The sequence below is a fragment of the Leptodactylus fuscus genome, chromosome 8 (assembly GCF_031893055.1).
Source record: "Leptodactylus fuscus isolate aLepFus1 chromosome 8, aLepFus1.hap2, whole genome shotgun sequence".
Classification (NCBI taxonomy): Eukaryota; Metazoa; Chordata; class Amphibia; order Anura; family Leptodactylidae; genus Leptodactylus; species Leptodactylus fuscus.
In genome coordinates, this window is record NC_134272.1 from 64,835,785 (window position 1) to 64,854,550 (window position 18,766).

General features: G+C 45.0%; 2 protein-coding genes across 2 annotated transcripts in view; one reads left to right on the top strand and one right to left on the bottom strand.

The window, feature by feature from the left end:
• SH3BP4 (SH3 domain binding protein 4) overlaps positions 1–18,766 on the bottom strand; it is a 111,252-nt gene that overhangs the window by 48,831 nt on the left and 43,655 nt on the right. The window lies entirely within an intron of this gene.
• Positions 3,446–15,775, top strand: LOC142216247 (UDP-glucuronosyltransferase 1A1-like). The gene is made up of 5 exons (XM_075283934.1): positions 3,446–4,195; positions 11,379–11,510; positions 13,475–13,562; positions 14,839–15,058; positions 15,454–15,775. The coding sequence occupies exons 1-5, from the start codon at positions 3,461–3,463 to the stop codon at positions 15,743–15,745; spliced, it is 1,467 nt and encodes a 488-aa protein (XP_075140035.1). The 5' UTR covers positions 3,446–3,460; the 3' UTR covers positions 15,746–15,775.

Below are 18,766 nucleotides of genomic sequence, written 5' to 3' on the forward strand. Positions count from 1 at the left end.
ACCAGGTAATACTACATTAGGGACAGCGGAATGCTGAGTATAGTAATATAAAAGAATTCTCCCTCATTGTTCCAAAATCTTAGGAAAGCTCGGTGATACATGAGGTCAGTTGTGTAATTAAAGTCTTGTGGGCCTGTTATGGAATTGCTAGAACAGCAATTCCCCAGTAGCTGCTGGAAACCCTGGGGCGGGGTACAAGAGACAGTGAGCCCTAAGCTGAAGCCCCCCACTGTCCCTTCCTATTGCCAGGCCCTATCCTACGTAATAGGCGGCAACTCGAAGACGATCCCTTCCTATATATGTGATACACAAAACGCAGACAAGACGAACAACAACAAAGGGAGGTCAGCTAGCCAAGGGTCAGGAAACAGTCGAGCAATGCAGTGCCAAATCGAAGTCCAAAAGAATAGTCAGTAGGGAAAGCCAGAGGTCAAGTATTAGAATACAAGTAATAACAGCGACAGAAAAAAGCCAGCAGGCACAAGGCAATAGCAAGCACCAATGTGAAGGTGAGCCTAGAATAAATAGGGAGAAAGAACCCACCCCGGAATTGATAGGCAGATAGGCTTTCAATCACAGGGCAAGACTGAAATTAACTATTAGAGGAGCAGAGGGAAGTGAAGGTGAAGGAGATGGGTGTGGTGGAAAATCAATTACCAAGGTGAAAGAATAGGACAGTGTTCAGACAATGCATGAAGAACCCAAGGAAAGAAATCACAGCTGAACACGTCTCTTGTGCCGCAGCATGCGGCCAGACGATGATGCCAAAGCCCGGATGGGCAAAGATGTTACAGGGCTACAGTACAAACTTTTGTTCAGAGCCCCCTACTCCCTCCCTACAATGTATTCTGATGATGAAGGTTACACAAGCTGGGTCAGCACAGTGCCTGCATGTAAACAATACTGAGAGCTGCGTGCTGTGGAAAACAGCTGAACTGCAGGGTCCTAACAGTCTAAGAGATGTAAGGGATCAGTGGAGATCCAACACCTGGGGCCCCTGTTGATCAGCTGTTTGAAGATACTGTGCTGCTTTTGTGAGTGCTGTGATTTATTCACTATTTACATTGCACAGTATCTGTTGTATAATCACCATTCAAAGTTATTACAGCATGTAATAAAAGTGTACGGCTGCTGTAAAACAGATGGTGTGTGATTTGATTAGTGAAGGGGCCCCACGCAGTATAATATGATCCACAGTGGCCTACACACAGTATAATATGCTCCACAGTGGTCCCCCACACACAATATAATATGGTCCACAGTGGCCTCCCACACAGTATAATATGCTCTACACTGACCCCACACAGTATCATATGCTATACAGTGTCCCCCACACAGTATTATATACTCCACAGAGGCCCCACACAATATGAACTGCTACCAAGAGTCCCCCTGGAGTCATTTCAGGTGAACCCCACAAAATTCAATGAATATTTGTGAGGTTTAGCCATCCACTTCTGTGCTATTATTATACTCTGGGGTCTCATCAGACCCCAGAATATAATAAGTAGAGGCCCAGGGGAGGTGATTAAAAATAACAAATATACTCACCTCTCCTGGGCATCCTTGCTCTGTCGAGCTCTCTTTAGCATCTTCTTCAATTCTCTTCTGCCTGCAACTGAGGTTATTGATGTTATTACACCAGTCACAGACTGGAAGAGCCTTGGAGAGGATGCTGAGGATTGTCAGAATCCCAGGAGAGTATAAGTATTTCTTATTTTTAGTCACCTCCCCTGGGCATACATCTATTGGAAAGGGGCCCAACAAAATGCCAGGCCACTTTCCATTAACAATATGCTTAGCTGTCAGGAAGCCAGGCTTTCCCCGACCACTATCATGGTAGTCTGGGGTCCTGTCCATCTCCAGCTGGCTGTAGGCTGTATGACCACGATTGTTATGCCTTTGTATACTGTAATAGGGACTGCTGAGTACTAGATACCTTCCCCTATTTCTTGTGATTGTTCTTTAACCTGAGAGAAGTAACTTTCAGTGTTCCAAGAAAGCTGGGTAACATACCAGTCAGTGTTGCAATACATACTACTGCTAAAGCAAAACATACCTATATAAATCAATATATTCTCCAATTTATGGCACAGTTAGCTAATTTTGTCTTTCAGGAATTTGAGAAAGCTGGATGATTTGTACAAAGTAGATGAAAACCACACACCTAATCCTTTCTCCATGGTATAATGAATGCGCTGGAGCTGCACTGACTCTATTGCTTTAACCTCAATGGCACTCCATTACAACATTAGGCTGCCTTCACACAGAGTAACGCCGGGCTTGTAAAAATCCTCATTCACAGCCGTACACGCAAGCGCAGCGGAAGGCTCCCGAACACTTCCCATTCACTTCAATGGGAGCACTCGTAAAGCCGGCGAATTGAAGTGAATGGGAAGTGTTCGGGAGCCTTCCGCAGCGCTTGCGTGTACGGCTGTGAATGAGGATTTTTACAAGCCCGGCGTTACTCCATGTAAAGGCAGCCTTAGACTGAATGGGAGCTAAAACCAGCCCTATCCATGATAAGTCCTGCACCTTGGAAACTTCCTGAAATGTCATGCTAGTGCTTGTACCCGGCCTTAAGTCGGTATTGGCAATGCACAGAGGTAGAAAGCAGGGTCTGCCCAATGTATGGCTGCAAGATTTCTGCAAAACTGCCCAGAGCTGCAGCTCATCCATTAACCTTGCAGACATAACTAGAAGTGACCTAGACATACATATTATTTTGTTTATTCTTGGTATTCAGGGTTTAGTCTCTCTTTCAGACCGAGTTTCTTTAGGGCTTCCTATAACTATTCCCAATAACATGCACTGTTGACCTGGACTCGATACATAATGCATTTGCTGACATAATACATAACTGAGTCCTTGCGATTGGCACAGCACTGCCTTCCTGCTGCGTCCTACTGAGCTATGGCAGATACAGTTACAGACACCAAGTGAACATCTCAACTCTACAGAACTACTTAATATTCTGGAAATCTCTGGGAACGAGCGGAAACATTTACTTTCGATCAGATACTTAACCCTATGTCGCTTGCTCCTGACGTTATTTGGATATATCGATATTGCTAGATATCCCAGTACGAAGGAAGCTAAAAAACCATTGTTTATTATATGGGCTGTGGAAAGAAAAACCTTTCTCCAAGAGTGTCTTTCTCCAGTACCATCCAGCATTTGCTTGTTTTTGCAAAAAAAAAAAAAAAAAACAGAAGCTTCAGACTTACTACTTGGTAATTAGAAGATCATTAACTTAGACTCAAAGGTCAGCAAGTCCCATAGGAAACTAAGGGCTATTTATCCACAGCTGAAGAGTTGATAGTCTGATATCTTCAATATGGAGCTGCAGGAGACTGGATCTTTGTATGTGTTGCTTCTTATTCTGTGTCTGGGATCCCTGCCCTGTTCTAATGCTGGGAATCTGCTAGTAATACCTATGGATGGAAGCCATTGGATCAGTATGGAGCCACTTGTAGAGGAACTAGGAGAACGAGGCCATCAGATTGTGGTGCTGGTTCCAGAAAGCAACCTGCATATAAAAGCTTCAACCAATTACATTGTGAAGTCATACCCAGGTCCTTATACTAAAGAAGAACTTAGGGACCAGATATCAGCATCTACTAATCATTTTGTGAAACTTCCCACATTGAAAAGGATAGTAACAATCTATGAACGGTCAAGTATTATCAAGAGCTTCCTGCATAAAACATGCCGATGTCTACTTCAGAATGAAGAAGTTCTTGGTTACTTAAGGGAGCAAAGTTTCGATGCTGCCATATTATCTCCTATTTTTCCCTGTGGACATATTGTCGCTGAACATCTGGGAATTCCTACAGTAAATTTTTTAAGGAGTCTTCCATGTGGCATTGACCAGGTGGCCACACAATGCCCAAGTCCTGCTTCTTATGTGCCCAGATTCTTCAGCAGCCACACGGATCATATGAGCTTCTCTCAGAGGATACGGAATGTACTTCTTTGGGTATCTGATGGTTTCCTTTGTAAGCTTCTTTATAATGAATTTGGACACTTGGCTTCGGAGTTCCTACAGAAGGAGGTTTCTATGGCCGATCTCTACAGCCAGTCTTCTATATGGCTATTAAAGTATGATTTTGTGTTTGAGTTTAGTAGACCAGTAATGCCTAATATGGTCTTTATAGGAGGCATCAACTGTTCTCATAGGAAGAACCTGACACGTGTGAGTACAAAGTGAACAAAGTAGCTCTTAGCCATGTAGTGGTTGTGTGTGCAACAAATTAATCTTGTGATTCGGTGATGGAAAACTGTGATAACTATATACTGTCTATCTCTCTATCTCTCTATCTATCTATCTATCTATCTCTCTATCTATCTATCTTATACTAACTACTCAGGCGCCATCCCCTTCTAAGTGCCGTTGGCAATAATCTGGCAGTCCTCACACTTTATCATCTCCAGTTTGGAGAGGGTGGCACCAGAGACGTAACTAGGGGTTCAACATAGTGAGGGCAAATATGTCCAAGTGGGTCCCCAACTTAGGCATACCAATATTATCACTGTACGGTGTATATCGGCTCTCCATAGGGCTCTGCAGACCATTTAGGTGGACACAGTGCGGTAACATTTACTGACTTACAGGTGATGTCTGTTGTCTCTGACTAATCATTCACATTTCTCTTCCATCTGGACCACCATGGCCACTTCTTCCAGTCTCTGTAAAGTTTGCAGCACAGACATCTTTGGCTCCTTACTTTTCCAGGCACCTGACCCACATTGTCCTTACCTGCACACCCATCCTAATGCTACCCCAATTATAAAATATATAATATAACCCCCATAATGAATAATACTCCAAAGTGCATCTTTAAATTAATAACTTCCCTGTGTACCTCCATAAATAGTGCTCCATATTAATAATGCCCTAGGTGTTTTTCCTAATTAAAAGATATAAAATAAAATAGGGGGGTTCCAATACCAAAATCAACTGTTTGAGTAACTTGTGGTACCTGCGTAAGCACCGTGACCCCTTCTCTGTTTACATAGTGTCAATCATATTCATAGTGGGCATCTCATGTAACTACTGCCTGATCCTATACACGTCTATATGACAAGGCTTGAATTGCATCACACGATCACTATAAACAGTCAATGTGTGATATAAACAGGCGCCATGGCTCCTTCATACAGCTGGTCAGTGGAGAGTCACTGATCTTTTACTGATGATTTATTCTGAGGATAGATCATCAATAAAAATGAGGTGGAAAACTCCTTAAAGCTGGGGCTGCACGAGAGGACCCACTGTGGAAAATAACATGTATTTTTACCGTTCCTGCACAGTGGATGGGATTCTTGCAAATCCTATCCAAACATTGTGGAAAAATACACGCAGTGGACACACTGCAATATCCAAAGCAATCGCGGTTATGGAAATCACAGTATGTCAATTATACCTACGGAGATGCCAGTGGACCTCGGCAGACCTCCTGTGAAAAGTGTGGGAAAAATCTACAATGCTTTATCGCTACAGTTTTTCCTGCAGTGCTTTTTTGCTAATTGAACCCTCATATTATGCCCCTGATTGCATCTGACATAAATACTGTGCTCCTATTGACCCCTTATATAACTGATGCCCCCTATTGACCCCTTATATAAATGATGCCCCCTAATGACCTGCGCTACAAATAAAAAAAAAGCAAAAGTTTCAGCATTCAGATACTATAAGGGTTCTAGTTCTTTACGGGCATCAGCGTTATGGTGTTACGGATACTTTACAGTCTGTATGCAGCAGATTTCATTACTGTTATCAATATGGTTTTTATCCAGTCCTAGATTTACAGGTACAGAGTTTGTCCAATCCTATTTTTTCTTGAATAGTGAATAGTTATGGCAGTCAATGCCTGAATGATCCCTTGCTTGACAGCAATAACATGTCTATGATCAACTATGTCAACATTTTACCATCAATTGTTGGCTTGAGTAATGATAGATTTATCCATGAGCTGAGTTGCCAGGTTTATTTAATCTACCAAAATAATGTATTATAGCTATATGGTATAATGGTGGTTTATGTAGATAAACAGTTTCCCCGTAGTCATAACAGCAGCACAATGTGGGGTATTTCTGCCCCTGCATGCTGTTAGGACAGATGAAATATTTTAATCAGCAATTAATTTCAATAAGCATGACTAGGCCCTATAAGAGGGCACAGAGACCTCCCCCCACGTGTTAATACAAGAGTATAAGATAAATAATAGGGAGGGAAGCCTTGTGCTGCTGTTATGACTAAGGGAAAACAGTTTATCTACATAAACCACCATTCCCTGTCGTCATACCAGCAGCCCAATTTGGGGAGATGTCAAGTACTCCCCTTAGGGAGGGTTTCCTCAACCTAACTTACAGCTCAAGAGTGAACGGCCAAAAGCTGTCGCGTCCGAGGCACGAAGGCTCAGCCTATAGTGCTTCACAAAGGTATTGTGAGATGACCATGAAGCTGCCGAGCAAATCTGTTCCAGAGGCACTGCCTTCTTCTCCGCGCATGTGGTTGCGACTGCCCTCATGGAGTCAGTCCTAAAATACACAGGAGGAGAAACACCCTGAGAGGAAAAAGCAAACAGATGGCTTCCTTGACCCAACACGAAATCGAGGATTTAGAGGCCTTCTGGCCCCTAGATCTTCCAGATAAGTTAATCAGGAGATTCTCAGATCTCCTGAAACTTTCCATGCGTTCTAGGTAGATGTGCAAGCATCTGACCAAGTCAAGCGAAAGAAGTCTCACCTCCTCCGGCGAGGAGGGAGTAGGAAAAAAGACTGGCAAAGATATAAGCTGATTCAGATTTGCCAGAGAAGAGACCTTGGGCCGCAGGTCTGATCCTCATTGCGCCCTTTAGAAAGTTAGCAACTAAAGGGTGTTGAGTTAAACGCCTTCCCAGATAGGCGGATAGGGCTGCCACATGTACCTTTAAGGTAGAAAGGGCCAATCCTCTGTCTAGGCCGTCGTGAAGAACGTCTAGAATCAACCCCAACGAGGGGTTAGTAGGCACAATTTCACGTCCAGCGCACCAAGCTTCGAAGATCTTCCAGATCCTGAGATAATTCTTGTTGGTGGATTCTGCTCTTGCGTGAATCCGCCTAAGCCAGGACGGCCTCTGACAGTCCGCTATTCAGTAATAGGGACTGGTCAACCTCCATGCTGTCAGGTTGAATCTCACCAGATCCTGGCATCTCTGTCCACCTTGAGTGACCAGGTCTGGGAGAGGGGGAAGCCTCCAGTAAATGCCTTGATTCATTTGTATGAGCTGGGCAAACCAAGTCCTTTTCGGCCAGAACAGGATGATGGCAATCACCTGGACTTGGTCCTGTCTTATCTTCATCAATACCTTGGGTATGATGGGAACTGGAGGGAATATGTAGACCAGCCTGAACCTCCATGGGATAGACAGGGCACACACTGCCAAGGGATTGTCCTCCTGATACAGAGAGCAGAACTTCTCTACCTTGGCGTTGAGTCGGGTTGCCATGAGGTCGACTTCTAGAAGATGCCACATTTGGACAATATGTTGGAACACCTCTGGATTGAGGGACCATTCTCCTGATACGGTAATACCTCAAATCAACCGATCCGCTACTATGTTCAGAGAGCCCTTGATGTGAACAGCGGTCAACTGGGTCAGGTTCTTCTCGGCCCAGGCAAATATCAGATTCGTCACTTTCAGGAGAAGTCTGGACCTGGTTCCTCCCTGTTTGTTCAAGTACAACACTGATGTCATATTGTCTGTACGCACTTTGACAGCCTTCCCCCTGTGATATGGGGCGAAGTGCACTAGTGCCAGGTGTATCTCCTTGAGTTCCCTCTGATTAGAGGATCCCTCTTCTGGGCTGCTCCAATACCCTTGAACAATCCTCTCGTCCAGATGGGCTCCCCATCCTGTCTGGGATGCATTCGTTGTCAACAGAGTTCAAACTGGTCGGACTAAGAACCTTCCGTCTTTCAGGTGTATCCACCATCTGAGGGAAAGACAGGTATCGGGAGAAAGGCAGATCTTCTTGTGCAACCCCTGTGGAGACCCGTTTCAGGCGCTCAACACTTCCGTCTGGAGGGGACGCAAATGCCATAAAGCCCAAGGGACTGCCCTGGTCAAGGACGACATTAGGCCGAGGCCTCTCATGGCGGTTCTGACAGATACCTGCCATGTTTTGTAGAGAAAACAGGCAGCAGCCTGAATTCTCAATGTCCTTGGGATGGAAAGTGAGATCTGCAGAGTCTCTGAGTCCAGAAGGAATCCTAGAAACTTCCTCCGGGTGGATGGTATCACCTCTAATGTCTCCCAATTGATTAGCCACCCTAACCTCTGCAGGAAAGAGGTGGCTATCAGAAGATGACGTTGGAAGACTGGGAGTGATCGAGCTTTTATAAGCCAGTCATCCAGATAGGGAACTATAAACTATAGGCCCTGAAGCTTGAGAGCAGTGGCGACTGGAGCCACCACCTTGGTGAAGGTGTGAGGAGCGGATGAAATGCCGAAAGGTAGAGCGGTAAACTGATAATGCTCCCTGTGACTGGAAATCTGGATTGCAATCCTGAGATACTTCCTGTGTGGTGGAAAGATGGGTACGTGAAGATAGGCGTCTTTGAGATCTAGAGTGACTATCACTTTGTCCTGCTGGAGAAAAGAGGTAACCGAATCGATAGACTCCATCCTGAATCATCTTCTTCTTATAAAGCGATTTAGGTATCTCAGATCGATGATCATCCTCCAGTCTCCTGATGCTTTTGGCACGAGAAAGACCGGAGAATAGACCATGCCTCCTCCCTCCGAAGGAGGGACCTTTCGCAAAGCATCCTTCCGGATATACTCTAGAATAGAGTTTCCTAAGATGGACTGCCAGAGGGCAGGGAGAGGGCGAGTTGACATGAACCAATCGAGCGGAAGATGGGAAAACTTGATGGCGTAGCCTCTCTCGATGACCTGAAGTACCCAAGGGTCCAAAATAAGGGATTGCCACGCTGGAAGAAAATGTGAGAGGCGGCCTCCCACAGGGATCTCGGCCACAGGGAGAGAGCTCCTGTCAAAAGTTTCTTTTTAGGATCTTCTCTCTGACGACCACGTCCAGAGGGTCCCGGGTGATATCTTCCACGTTTTCCAGAACGGGACCTGAAGGGCGCAGATCCACAACCTCTTCCCGAGGTGTCTCGCCTACCTCTAGAGGCCTGGGGAAGGGACTTCCCTTTAGTGTCAGCCAGGGCTTCCATAAGGGTATCCAGCCCACGACCAAACAGCCTACCAGGCTCGAATGGGAGGGCATAGAGGGCGAACTTAGATGCCGTGTCCGTCCTCCAAGGCCTAAGCCAAAGAGGTCTTCTGGCTGCCGTAGTTAGAGCCATACTCTTCAAGGCAACCTTCAGCTGCTGACGGGAGGATTCACCTAGATAATCAGCCGCCGTAAACAAGGAGGACATCTAAGCAAGGATATCATCCCTTGGGACACTGGAATCAATATCCCATTCCAGATGACGAAAATGGGATTGCAAGTTATTCACCACCGAAGTGGAGGCTATAGCTACTGCAGCTTGAGCAGAAGCCGCGGAATAAGCCTTCTTCAAGGTCCCATCGATACGGCGGTCCAGGAGGTCCTGTAGATTCAATTTGTCCTCCAGGGGAACCACGGTTCGTCTAGAGAGCTTCGCCACCGCCATGTCCACTTTGGGAGGGGGCCCCAACGATCCACTTGCGACGAAGCAATAGGGTACAGCGTCCTGAAGACCTTGGAGGCAAGATGAGCTCTCTCGGGATGCTTCCACTCCAACTCCATCAGCCTGGCCAGGGCTGCGTCCACTTGGATGGCCCTCCGTCCCCCAGAGGTAGACGAGGAGGTTTCCCCTTCAACATCCAGATCACCCGACCAGATAGATTTCAAGAGTTTTCCCATCTTCTCCATGGGGAAAATAGGTTTAGCGACATAGACTTCCTCATCCGAGGAACTGGACTTGTTTTCCATGCTAAGGCGTTCCAGAGAAGGCAAAGACAGGGAACGAGCATCAGAGCGGGGTTTCTTAGAAATCTGGGAAATAGATTCCCTGATATCTTTCAAGGAATCCTCCTAAAGGATAAAGGAGAGTTTTAGAACCCAACCCCGTTTACAGAAAATGGTCACAAAAAAACTCACCATAAGGTCTTTCATCCAGGCCATGATATCACGCGAGGATAAATCTTGAGGAGGAGCAGCGGGACCAATCATATCCCATAACAGTTTAAGGTTTAATAAACACTCCTGAACTTTAATAAATTTTCCTCTTTATTTTTTTGGTGAGAATTATTTTTTTTATTTTTTTTTAACCTACCGTCAGGCAGGGAAATATCGCATGAAGTGCAGGCCAAGTGCCTCCTCTTAGAGGAAGATTTCCACCTTCTAAGTTCATCCGGAGGAGGGGTGGTAGAAGACATACTGAGCCACTAGGAAAAAACCTTTTAAGCAGCAGAACATAGGGATAAAATAAGGTACAGGACCCTTACTTACAGAAGGCCAGAGTGCAGCGAGATCTTCACAGGAGGTTTTAAACCAGGCAATAAAAACAATACAAGGCAGAAGCCAAGCAGCCTCACTAGTAAAACCAGGAAGGCATAGGGGTCAGGGCCCAGGAAGCTTTTAAGCTCCCCAGGCCGGAAGGGGCGTGGCCCGCAGCCGCAGCCCTCCCCCTCAATCCTCAGGAGGCTAAACAACCTTACCTGGCCACAAGAAGGCCTGGAGAAAGTGCAGCCACAGCAGTAGGCCCCCTCTGCAGGTGACACACAGTTTTGTGTCTCGGGAATGGCTAGCACCTGTATGCTCTATCCTCCCAACACCGGAGCAGGCGCCAGAAGATCGCAGACAGATCGGAGGGCAGTCGCACGCTGATGACGCGGCCGCCCTAGTAAGTCCGACCTAGCTGCAAAAGCATAGGCCGTGCCGGAATGGCGCGGCCTGCAAAATGGCCAAACTCAGCCCGGGAGAAAGAATTGTGGCCTGGCCACAGCCCGGCTGCAAGCTAAGGACCTAGAGGCCCAAGCCAGAGAAGCCCCAGAAGGGACAATGCCGGGACCCCGTTCACCGGAACAATGTAAGGCAAGTACCTACCCGGCCCTAATGGAGGACATAGAGTCCTCCCCACCTGTCCTACCGTCCGAAGGACAGAAAAAATATGTGGGGGGGAGGTCTCTGTGCCCTCTTATAGAGCCTAGTCATGCATATTTAAATTAATTGCTGATTAAAATATTCCATCTGTCCTACCAGCACGCAGGGGCAGAAATACCCCACATTGTGCTGCTGGTATGACGACAGGGAATGTGTTATTACTGATGGATCCTCCTGATCAGTTACTTGGAATGCTTAATACTATATAACTTTGCATTTTTACTGCTTTTCAGGATTTTGAGAAGCTAGTGGACAGCTCTGGTGAACATGGCTTTGTGGTTTTCTCCCTGGGATCGATGGTGTCTGAAATTCCCATGAACAAAGCAATGGATATAGCAGAAGCACTGAGATCCATTCCTCAAATGGTAGGAGAATCATGGATGTGAGGTCAATATGGCTAACTCTGCTAACTCTCTGCTTGACCCCTTACAATCTGGTTTCCGCGCTCTGCACTCTACTGAAACAGCTCTCACAAAAGTCTCTAATGATCTACTAAAGGCTAAATCCAATGGTGACTTCTCTCTTCTTATTCTTCTGGACCTCTCTGCAGCTTTTGACACTGTTGACCATCAACTTCTCCTCACTATGCTCCGCTCAGTCGGCCTCAATGACACTGCGCTCTCCCGCCCCTGCTACCTCTTGCGTCACCCCCTCTACCTCATAGATTGTAAGCTCTTTTGAGAAGGGCCCTCAGTCCCATTGTGTGAAATGACGTTCTTTGTTATGTATGTCTGTATCTGAACCCTATAAATTGTACAGCACTGTGAAATATGTTGGCGCTATATAAATAAAATGTATTATTATTATTATTAATATGGCTGGAGTAAATTATGTAATAACTTCAATGAACCACATGGGTTACTTCTGTAAGATTATGAGAGATTGTAGCCATCCTGATGTATTCCCGTACTGAGAGACTGGAACCTTGTACTGTAACCATTAAACCATGTGCCTCCTGTTGGAATAAAATTCAGAGAGTACAGCTGCTTGTCTGTATCCAGTCCACATCTGCACCCCACGTTATTTTACTTGTAGGTGTTAGAATGATTGATATTCTGATAATTGCCTACAGGGATGAAAGACCAAGAACCTCTGTGTGGACTCTATAATGTCAAATCCATCCAAAGCAATGGATAAAATACCCCATAATACACATATTCATGTAGGCAGGTAAATATTGATACCCCTTATCCCATGCAGCTTGTAGGCCACAGGCTTGATGTGGCCTGTGACCTCCAATTTGATGAGATGTAGAGCAGGAATCCTTTGGCTTCCTGCTTTACTAATAGCAGAACCGTGTCAAGGCGCCACTTCTTTCAGGTTCTGCAATACGGTTAAATTTTTAACTGGATCGGCAGAACTGGGGAGAACTGGCTGCATCCTCACTTTTCCTCTTCAGCCTACAATGGGCCCCTGTGCACGCACATCACATTATTGTGAGGCTGCGAACAGGAGTAGGAATGGGAAAGTTAATAGGGGCCGTTACCGAAAAAAAAGCATCCCCAAAGACACTGGGCCCACTGGGGGATTCACTGGTACCCAGATAGGCCAGTCCGAGCCTGTGCTAACCTCAGCTTTCACAGTAATGTACATGTGCTGAGTTCCTTTAAGCTGGCCATACACCTTCAGTAGCTGAATGCCTATACATCAGACTCTCCCATATGCATGCTCTGTTCAGCCAAGTGTGCATGTGTTTTCCATAAAGAGAGGGGAGTAAGCCATTGGCAGACACCTCTTAGCTCTCTTATCTGCTATGAGAACAAATGATCAATGTAGTATTTTGGTCCCATCAAAATCTTGGCCCACCTTACTCTTATGTTTAAAGGGATTCTACCATTAAAAATCTTTTTTCTGTGGCTAACACGTCAGAATAGCCTTTAGAAAGGCTATTCGTCTCTTACCTTTAGATGGGATATCCACCGCTCCATTCCTTAGTAATACCGGTTTTTACCGGTATGTAAATTAGTTCCTTGGCAGCGATGGGGGCGGGCCCCAGCGCTGAAAATGCGATGAGGGCGTCCCCACCGCTGCCTGAGAACAGAATCCTGCGCCGCCTATATCTTCTGCTGGATCCTCCCCTTCTTTCTTCGGCGGCTTCACCTCTGTCGGTTCTGACACTAGTAGAGCTGACTGCGCATGCGCAGCCATAGTTCCGAGCTCTACTAGTGTCTCAGTGGCAGAGCCAACTGCGCAGGCGTCAAGCTTATGACTTTGCCTTGTGCTATGTTCTAGATGGTCCAGTTTGTGGTAATGGATGTCTTTAATCATAGTCAATAAGATTTATTATTTACATAAAGCCAAATGATAATTGTTGTGTTCACAATTTTAGGTGATATGGAGATACACAGGCAAAGTGCCCACAAATCTGGGAAATAACACCCATCTGGTAAAGTGGCTGCCGCAGAATGACCTGCTTGGTGAGTGTGTATACTACCTGAGATATACAATCCTTATACAGTCATAGTCCATAGTTAAGGTTTGCCAGAAAAATATTTTTTGGTCTATGAGTTCTGCTAACTCCATAACAGTGGAGGTGTTCTCGAACAACCACACCTGGTCTCTGGATGTTCCCTTGAGTTGAGCGGTTTGGTTTGGTTTCCATAGTTAAGATGGTTAACATCAACCTAATGTATATGTCCAGCTTTATGTCTGAAAAAGCAGTAGACCTCTTTTTAAATCCCAGGACAATATAATGATGGCTCCTGTACATTGGGACACACATGACAATGACCTTTACCCAAAGTGATTGTTAAGAGCAGAACAGAGTTTTTGGCTTTGGTTTAAGACGCGTTTTGTGGGTTAGGGGCGTTTTTGATATTGATGAACTAGGATAGGTCATCTATATAAGTTGGATGGTGCTCTGACCCCTGAACCATACATTAATCGACTGGATTAGTAAGTTTCTGGCCACAGATCCTATACAGGCAACAACGTTTGAAGCAATAGGCTCCAAACACCCTATATACTAGAGGTGTTAAAGTCCTGAGGCTATGCTTTTATTCAGTTCTCTGGTACAGCCGCTATACAGTGGACAGAGTCTTCTGATCTTGGTTGTTTTTCCTGTATAGATTCCAGTGCCTGAGGCTGCCTAGAACAGCTCATTGGTGAGGGGTCCAAAACCCCATTGATTTGATACTATCTTGAGGAATGGTCTTAAAAGTGGCCCCAACCTGGAAAACCCTTAAAAGAAGACCTTTCATGACCTCAGACACAGTTTTATATACTGCTAGAGAGCCGACAGTGCGCTGAATTCAGCCCACCATCAGCTTTCCCGTTATGTGCCCCAGGGGAAGAGACATCGGTGCAATTACCGAAGGCTCTTCACTATCAGAAGGGCATTGCTGACAGTACTGTCTGTAGCACTACACTGTGAGGGGGCATTCCTTAACGCCCAGCCTAGTCTATGGACGAGTACAGTCAGGAGGAGGTGGGCCGTTCCTCACCACTCAGCGTCGTGACTGGGCGGTAAGGAACACCCCCTCTGACAGTATAGTGCTACAGACAGCACTGTCAGGAGGGGAGTTCCCAGCTAGACAGTGAAGAGCTATCGGCTTTCTAGCAGTATATAAAACCCGAGGACATGAAAGATCCTCTTTAACATTAAACTAATAGGATAGTCAGAAGCTTTGCTATAGTATAAGATAAACCTGCAACATAAAAGTGTTTCAGACAATCATCTTTATTTTTCATCAGCTCATCCAAAAGCCCGCGCCTTCATAACCCATGGCGGCTCCAATGGACTCTATGAGGGTATATGTAATGCTGTCCCTATGGTCATGTTACCCTTGTTTGGTGACCAAAAGGATAACGCTAAGAGGATTGAGTCCCGAGGAGCTGGAGTGACACTTAATGTCTTGGATATGACAAAGGAAGACCTTAGTAACGCTCTGGACGCCGTAATAAATATTCCAAGGTAAGACTTTTATCAATAGAAAAATAATAATAATATAGTAATGTGCAGCATTCAGGTGTCATGTAACAAGTCATTTGGTATATAGAGAATTTCAGCTGATAATGTCAATTTCAAGATATATTTCTACTTGATCTTGTTACTTCTACATCTATACTAAAATACCCATACACCCATAAAATATAACTTGTGTGCCATTAAATGTGCCTTGTTAGTTCATCCACCTAGAAATTACTTCATTTACCTGCAGACTATATCCTCCATTTATTTCAGGCTGCTGTTATAACAATGAGAGGGGAAAAGTTAGAAGTATAATGTAATTAGTAAGAAAGTGAAAATCATAATAAATGGTTATAACAATATGTGAATAAGGCCTCTTATAATTTTTTCTAACTTAGCTACAAGGAGAACATTCAGCGATTGTCCGCTCTGCATCTGGACAGACCAATTCATCCTCTGGACCTTGCAGTTCACTGGGTAGAGTTTGTCATGAGACACAAAGGTGCGCCCCACCTGCGACCAGCTGCCCATGACCTGAACTGGATACAGTACCACTCCATAGATGTCTTTGGCTTCCTCCTTGTTGTCCTGGTCACCACACTCTTCATCAGCTATAAATGCTGCACCTACACTTGCCGACGATGCTGCGGAAGAAAGTCTAGACCAAAGTCCAAATCCAAAAAAGAATAAATCATATATATGTACAAGTACCAGAATTATTGCAGGGTTTTTTTTTTGTTTTTTTTTATATCCGAGCACTAAATTCTTCCCTTTAATGTGAGATGAAAAAGAAAAAAAGGTCTATTTTTTTGCATTGTACAGAACTGTTTCCTCTGAGAATAGTAAAGCAGAAAACCTTTATTACCTACCTTGCGGACACAGTAATAAAGAAGAATATCTCAATATTTATTCCTATCTGAGCTGATTTGTAAACAAATCCTATTCCCAACAACATGCACCTGGACTCGATACAGAATGCAACTGTCGACATAATACATAACTGGGTCCTTGCGATTGGCACATCGCTGCCTTCCTTCTGCGTCCTACCGAGCTATGGCAGTCACAGTTACAGACGCAAAGTGAACATCTCAACTCTACAGAACTACTTAATATTCTGGAAATTGCTGGAAACATATACTTGTGATCACATACTTAATTTTGTCTCGCTTGCTCCTGACGTTATTTGGGTATATCGATAATTCTAAATATCCCAGTAGGAAGGAAGTTAAAAAATTATTGTTTATATATTGTATTGGCTATGGCAAGAAAATCCTTTCTCCAAGAGTTTTTTTCTGCACAACCTTCTAGCACTTGCTTGGTTTTTGTTTTGAAAAGTTATCTTTTCTGAATAGAAAATCAGATCTACAAGAAGCTTCAGAATTGTTTTGAAATGATTAGTTAGTATCTAGGATGATATCTGTGATTCCCCCAGGCCCTACAACAAAAAATGTTGAAAAACTTGGTTTAGAAATAAACTAAAGGTTAGCACATCCCACATATACTAAGGGGGCGTTCACACTACCGTCTGTGTCCGACAGGTAGTGTCCGCTCCTAGTGTCCGTTCAAAATCTCGCACGGACATTAGGAGCGGACACTAGCTGTGTCCGTGACACTTATCATTCACTTAAATGGCGATCGGGTGCGTTCTTTTGCACTCCGTGCCCTTCCTTCACTGTCCGCATGTAAAGATGTCCGACTTTTCAAGTGGACAGAAAAACCCGACATGTTTTATCAAAACAAACACACACAAAAAAAAAAAACCCTACGCCTCTCCGGCGGCTTGCTACACAGGTTGTTCCCTCACTAACCAGGGGTTCAGCCTACCTCTGGCCTCCTAACAAACAAAGTTCAACAAAAGTTGCACATACCCAGCTCTTTAGTAGTGTCCTCTTGGGCAGAGCTTTCTTCCAGACTGGCTGACTGTGTCAGTGTTTCAGTCTCTCTCCTCTCTCTCACTAACCAGCACACCTGTGCTACTTACAAAGCCCTGCAGGTCTGTTTCCAAGCCTGGAGTGGATTGCTCTGCAGGGTTGGCCCGAACTTTACTCTAGTCCGGGACCTAACAGCTGAATGCCTGTGGATGATAAACCGAAGTCCGTATGTGTTGGATTTTCAGCATTTTCCACAACTCCTTCATGACCCGTGACATGAACAGAGTTCCCTGGTCTATTAATATTTCTTTTGGGATTCCAGTCCAAGTGAACATCAGGAAGAGTTCCCGAGAGATTGCCTTAGCTGTGTCAGGGGTACTGCCTCCGGGTACCGGGTGGCATAATCTAAAATTACCAAAATATATTGGTGTCCCCGGGAGGACTTTGGCAGTGGGCCCACATGCATTCCAGGTTGTAGATCTGCGGCAGGTATGGTCTCTGGGATAGCCTATGTGTACTGTCTTACTTCATGTATGGCTCCTAGCTGTGTACGGGAGCATGGGTGTTTGATGGCTCCAAGCTGCGTGCAGGAGAATGTTCTAAAACTTCCGTGGTGGCCCCTAGCTGTCGCAGGGGTAAGTGTGTATGTTTGCTGGCCTGGGGTGAGTATTAACCCTTGGCAGCCGTGTGTTTGTTTCACTTGTACTGGTGCACCTGGCCAGTGAGCTAAACTGGCAGGGTTTTAGTTACACCTTGTTCACATGGAGTGTCGCACAGTACCCACTGTTCACATTGAGTTCAGGCTGCAGCGTCTTTGCAGCTGTTCACATTAAGTACCACGCTGCAGTGTCTTTGCAGTAGTTCACACTGAATTCGGACATACAGCTGCCCACTATTGGGCCTGTGGACCTCACTGAAGTGTCTTGCAGCTAAGAGGTTCTGTAGTTTAGAAAATGATTTATATATATATATATATATATATATATATATATATATATATATATATACACACACACAGAACCGTAACACACGTGTATATGTGTCTGAATGCACGGCACGTTACTCTGTGAGAACAGAGCCTTAGTCTTAATAAAGCCCAAGTGCAACTTTAATTAAATTAATTGACCCTCATATTATGCCCCTGATTCCCCCTGACATAAATACTGCACCCCTAATGACACCTTATATCAGTGACCACCCCCTTATGTTCACAATGCCTCCTAAAATAAATGATGCCCCCTAATGACCTCTTATATAAATATCCCCCCCCCTTGTATTCATAATTTCCCGTAATAATCCTAATATAAATGACTCCCCTATTGTCATAAATAAAGCCCTGAATGAATCCTTTATAGTTACATTTTCCCCTCCTAACCACCCTTTATACTATTACTATTATACTATACTATTACTATAACCCAGGGGTAGGGAACGTACGGCTCTCCAGCTGTTGCAAGACTACAACTCCCAGCATGCATACTGGCTCTGCTGTTCTGGGAACTCCCATGGAAGTGAATGGAGCATGCTGGGAGTTGTAGTTTCACAGCAGCTGGAGAGCCAAAGGTTCCCTACCCCTGCTATAACCGCATCTGCGCTAAAAATAAACAACAACAAAAAAAAAGTTCCACTCACCTACCTGCGATCCTGAGGAATGGAGCTGCTGCATCCTCCCTATTCACGCACAGATGTCTGTGTCTGAGCGCAGGCGGTGCAATGTTGTGATGTCATCGCGCCGGCTGTGATGAGAAGCAGATATCCTTCTGTCGTCTCGAAGTCTTATAAACTGCATGCCGGTATTGGCTCGTGGCTTACAAGGCAAAATTGCAGGATACGTTTTACG

Coding starts and splice junctions, on each gene's coding strand:
- LOC142216247 (XM_075283934.1), top strand. CDS start 3,461: ATGGAGCCACTTGTAGAGGAACTAGGAGAACGAGGCCATCAGATTGTG. Junction 4,196..11,378: donor ATAGGAAGAACCTGACACGT/GTGAGTACAAAG, acceptor ACTGCTTTTCAG/GATTTTGAGAAGCTAGTGGA. Junction 11,511..13,474: donor TGAGATCCATTCCTCAAATG/GTAGGAGAATCA, acceptor TCACAATTTTAG/GTGATATGGAGATACACAGG.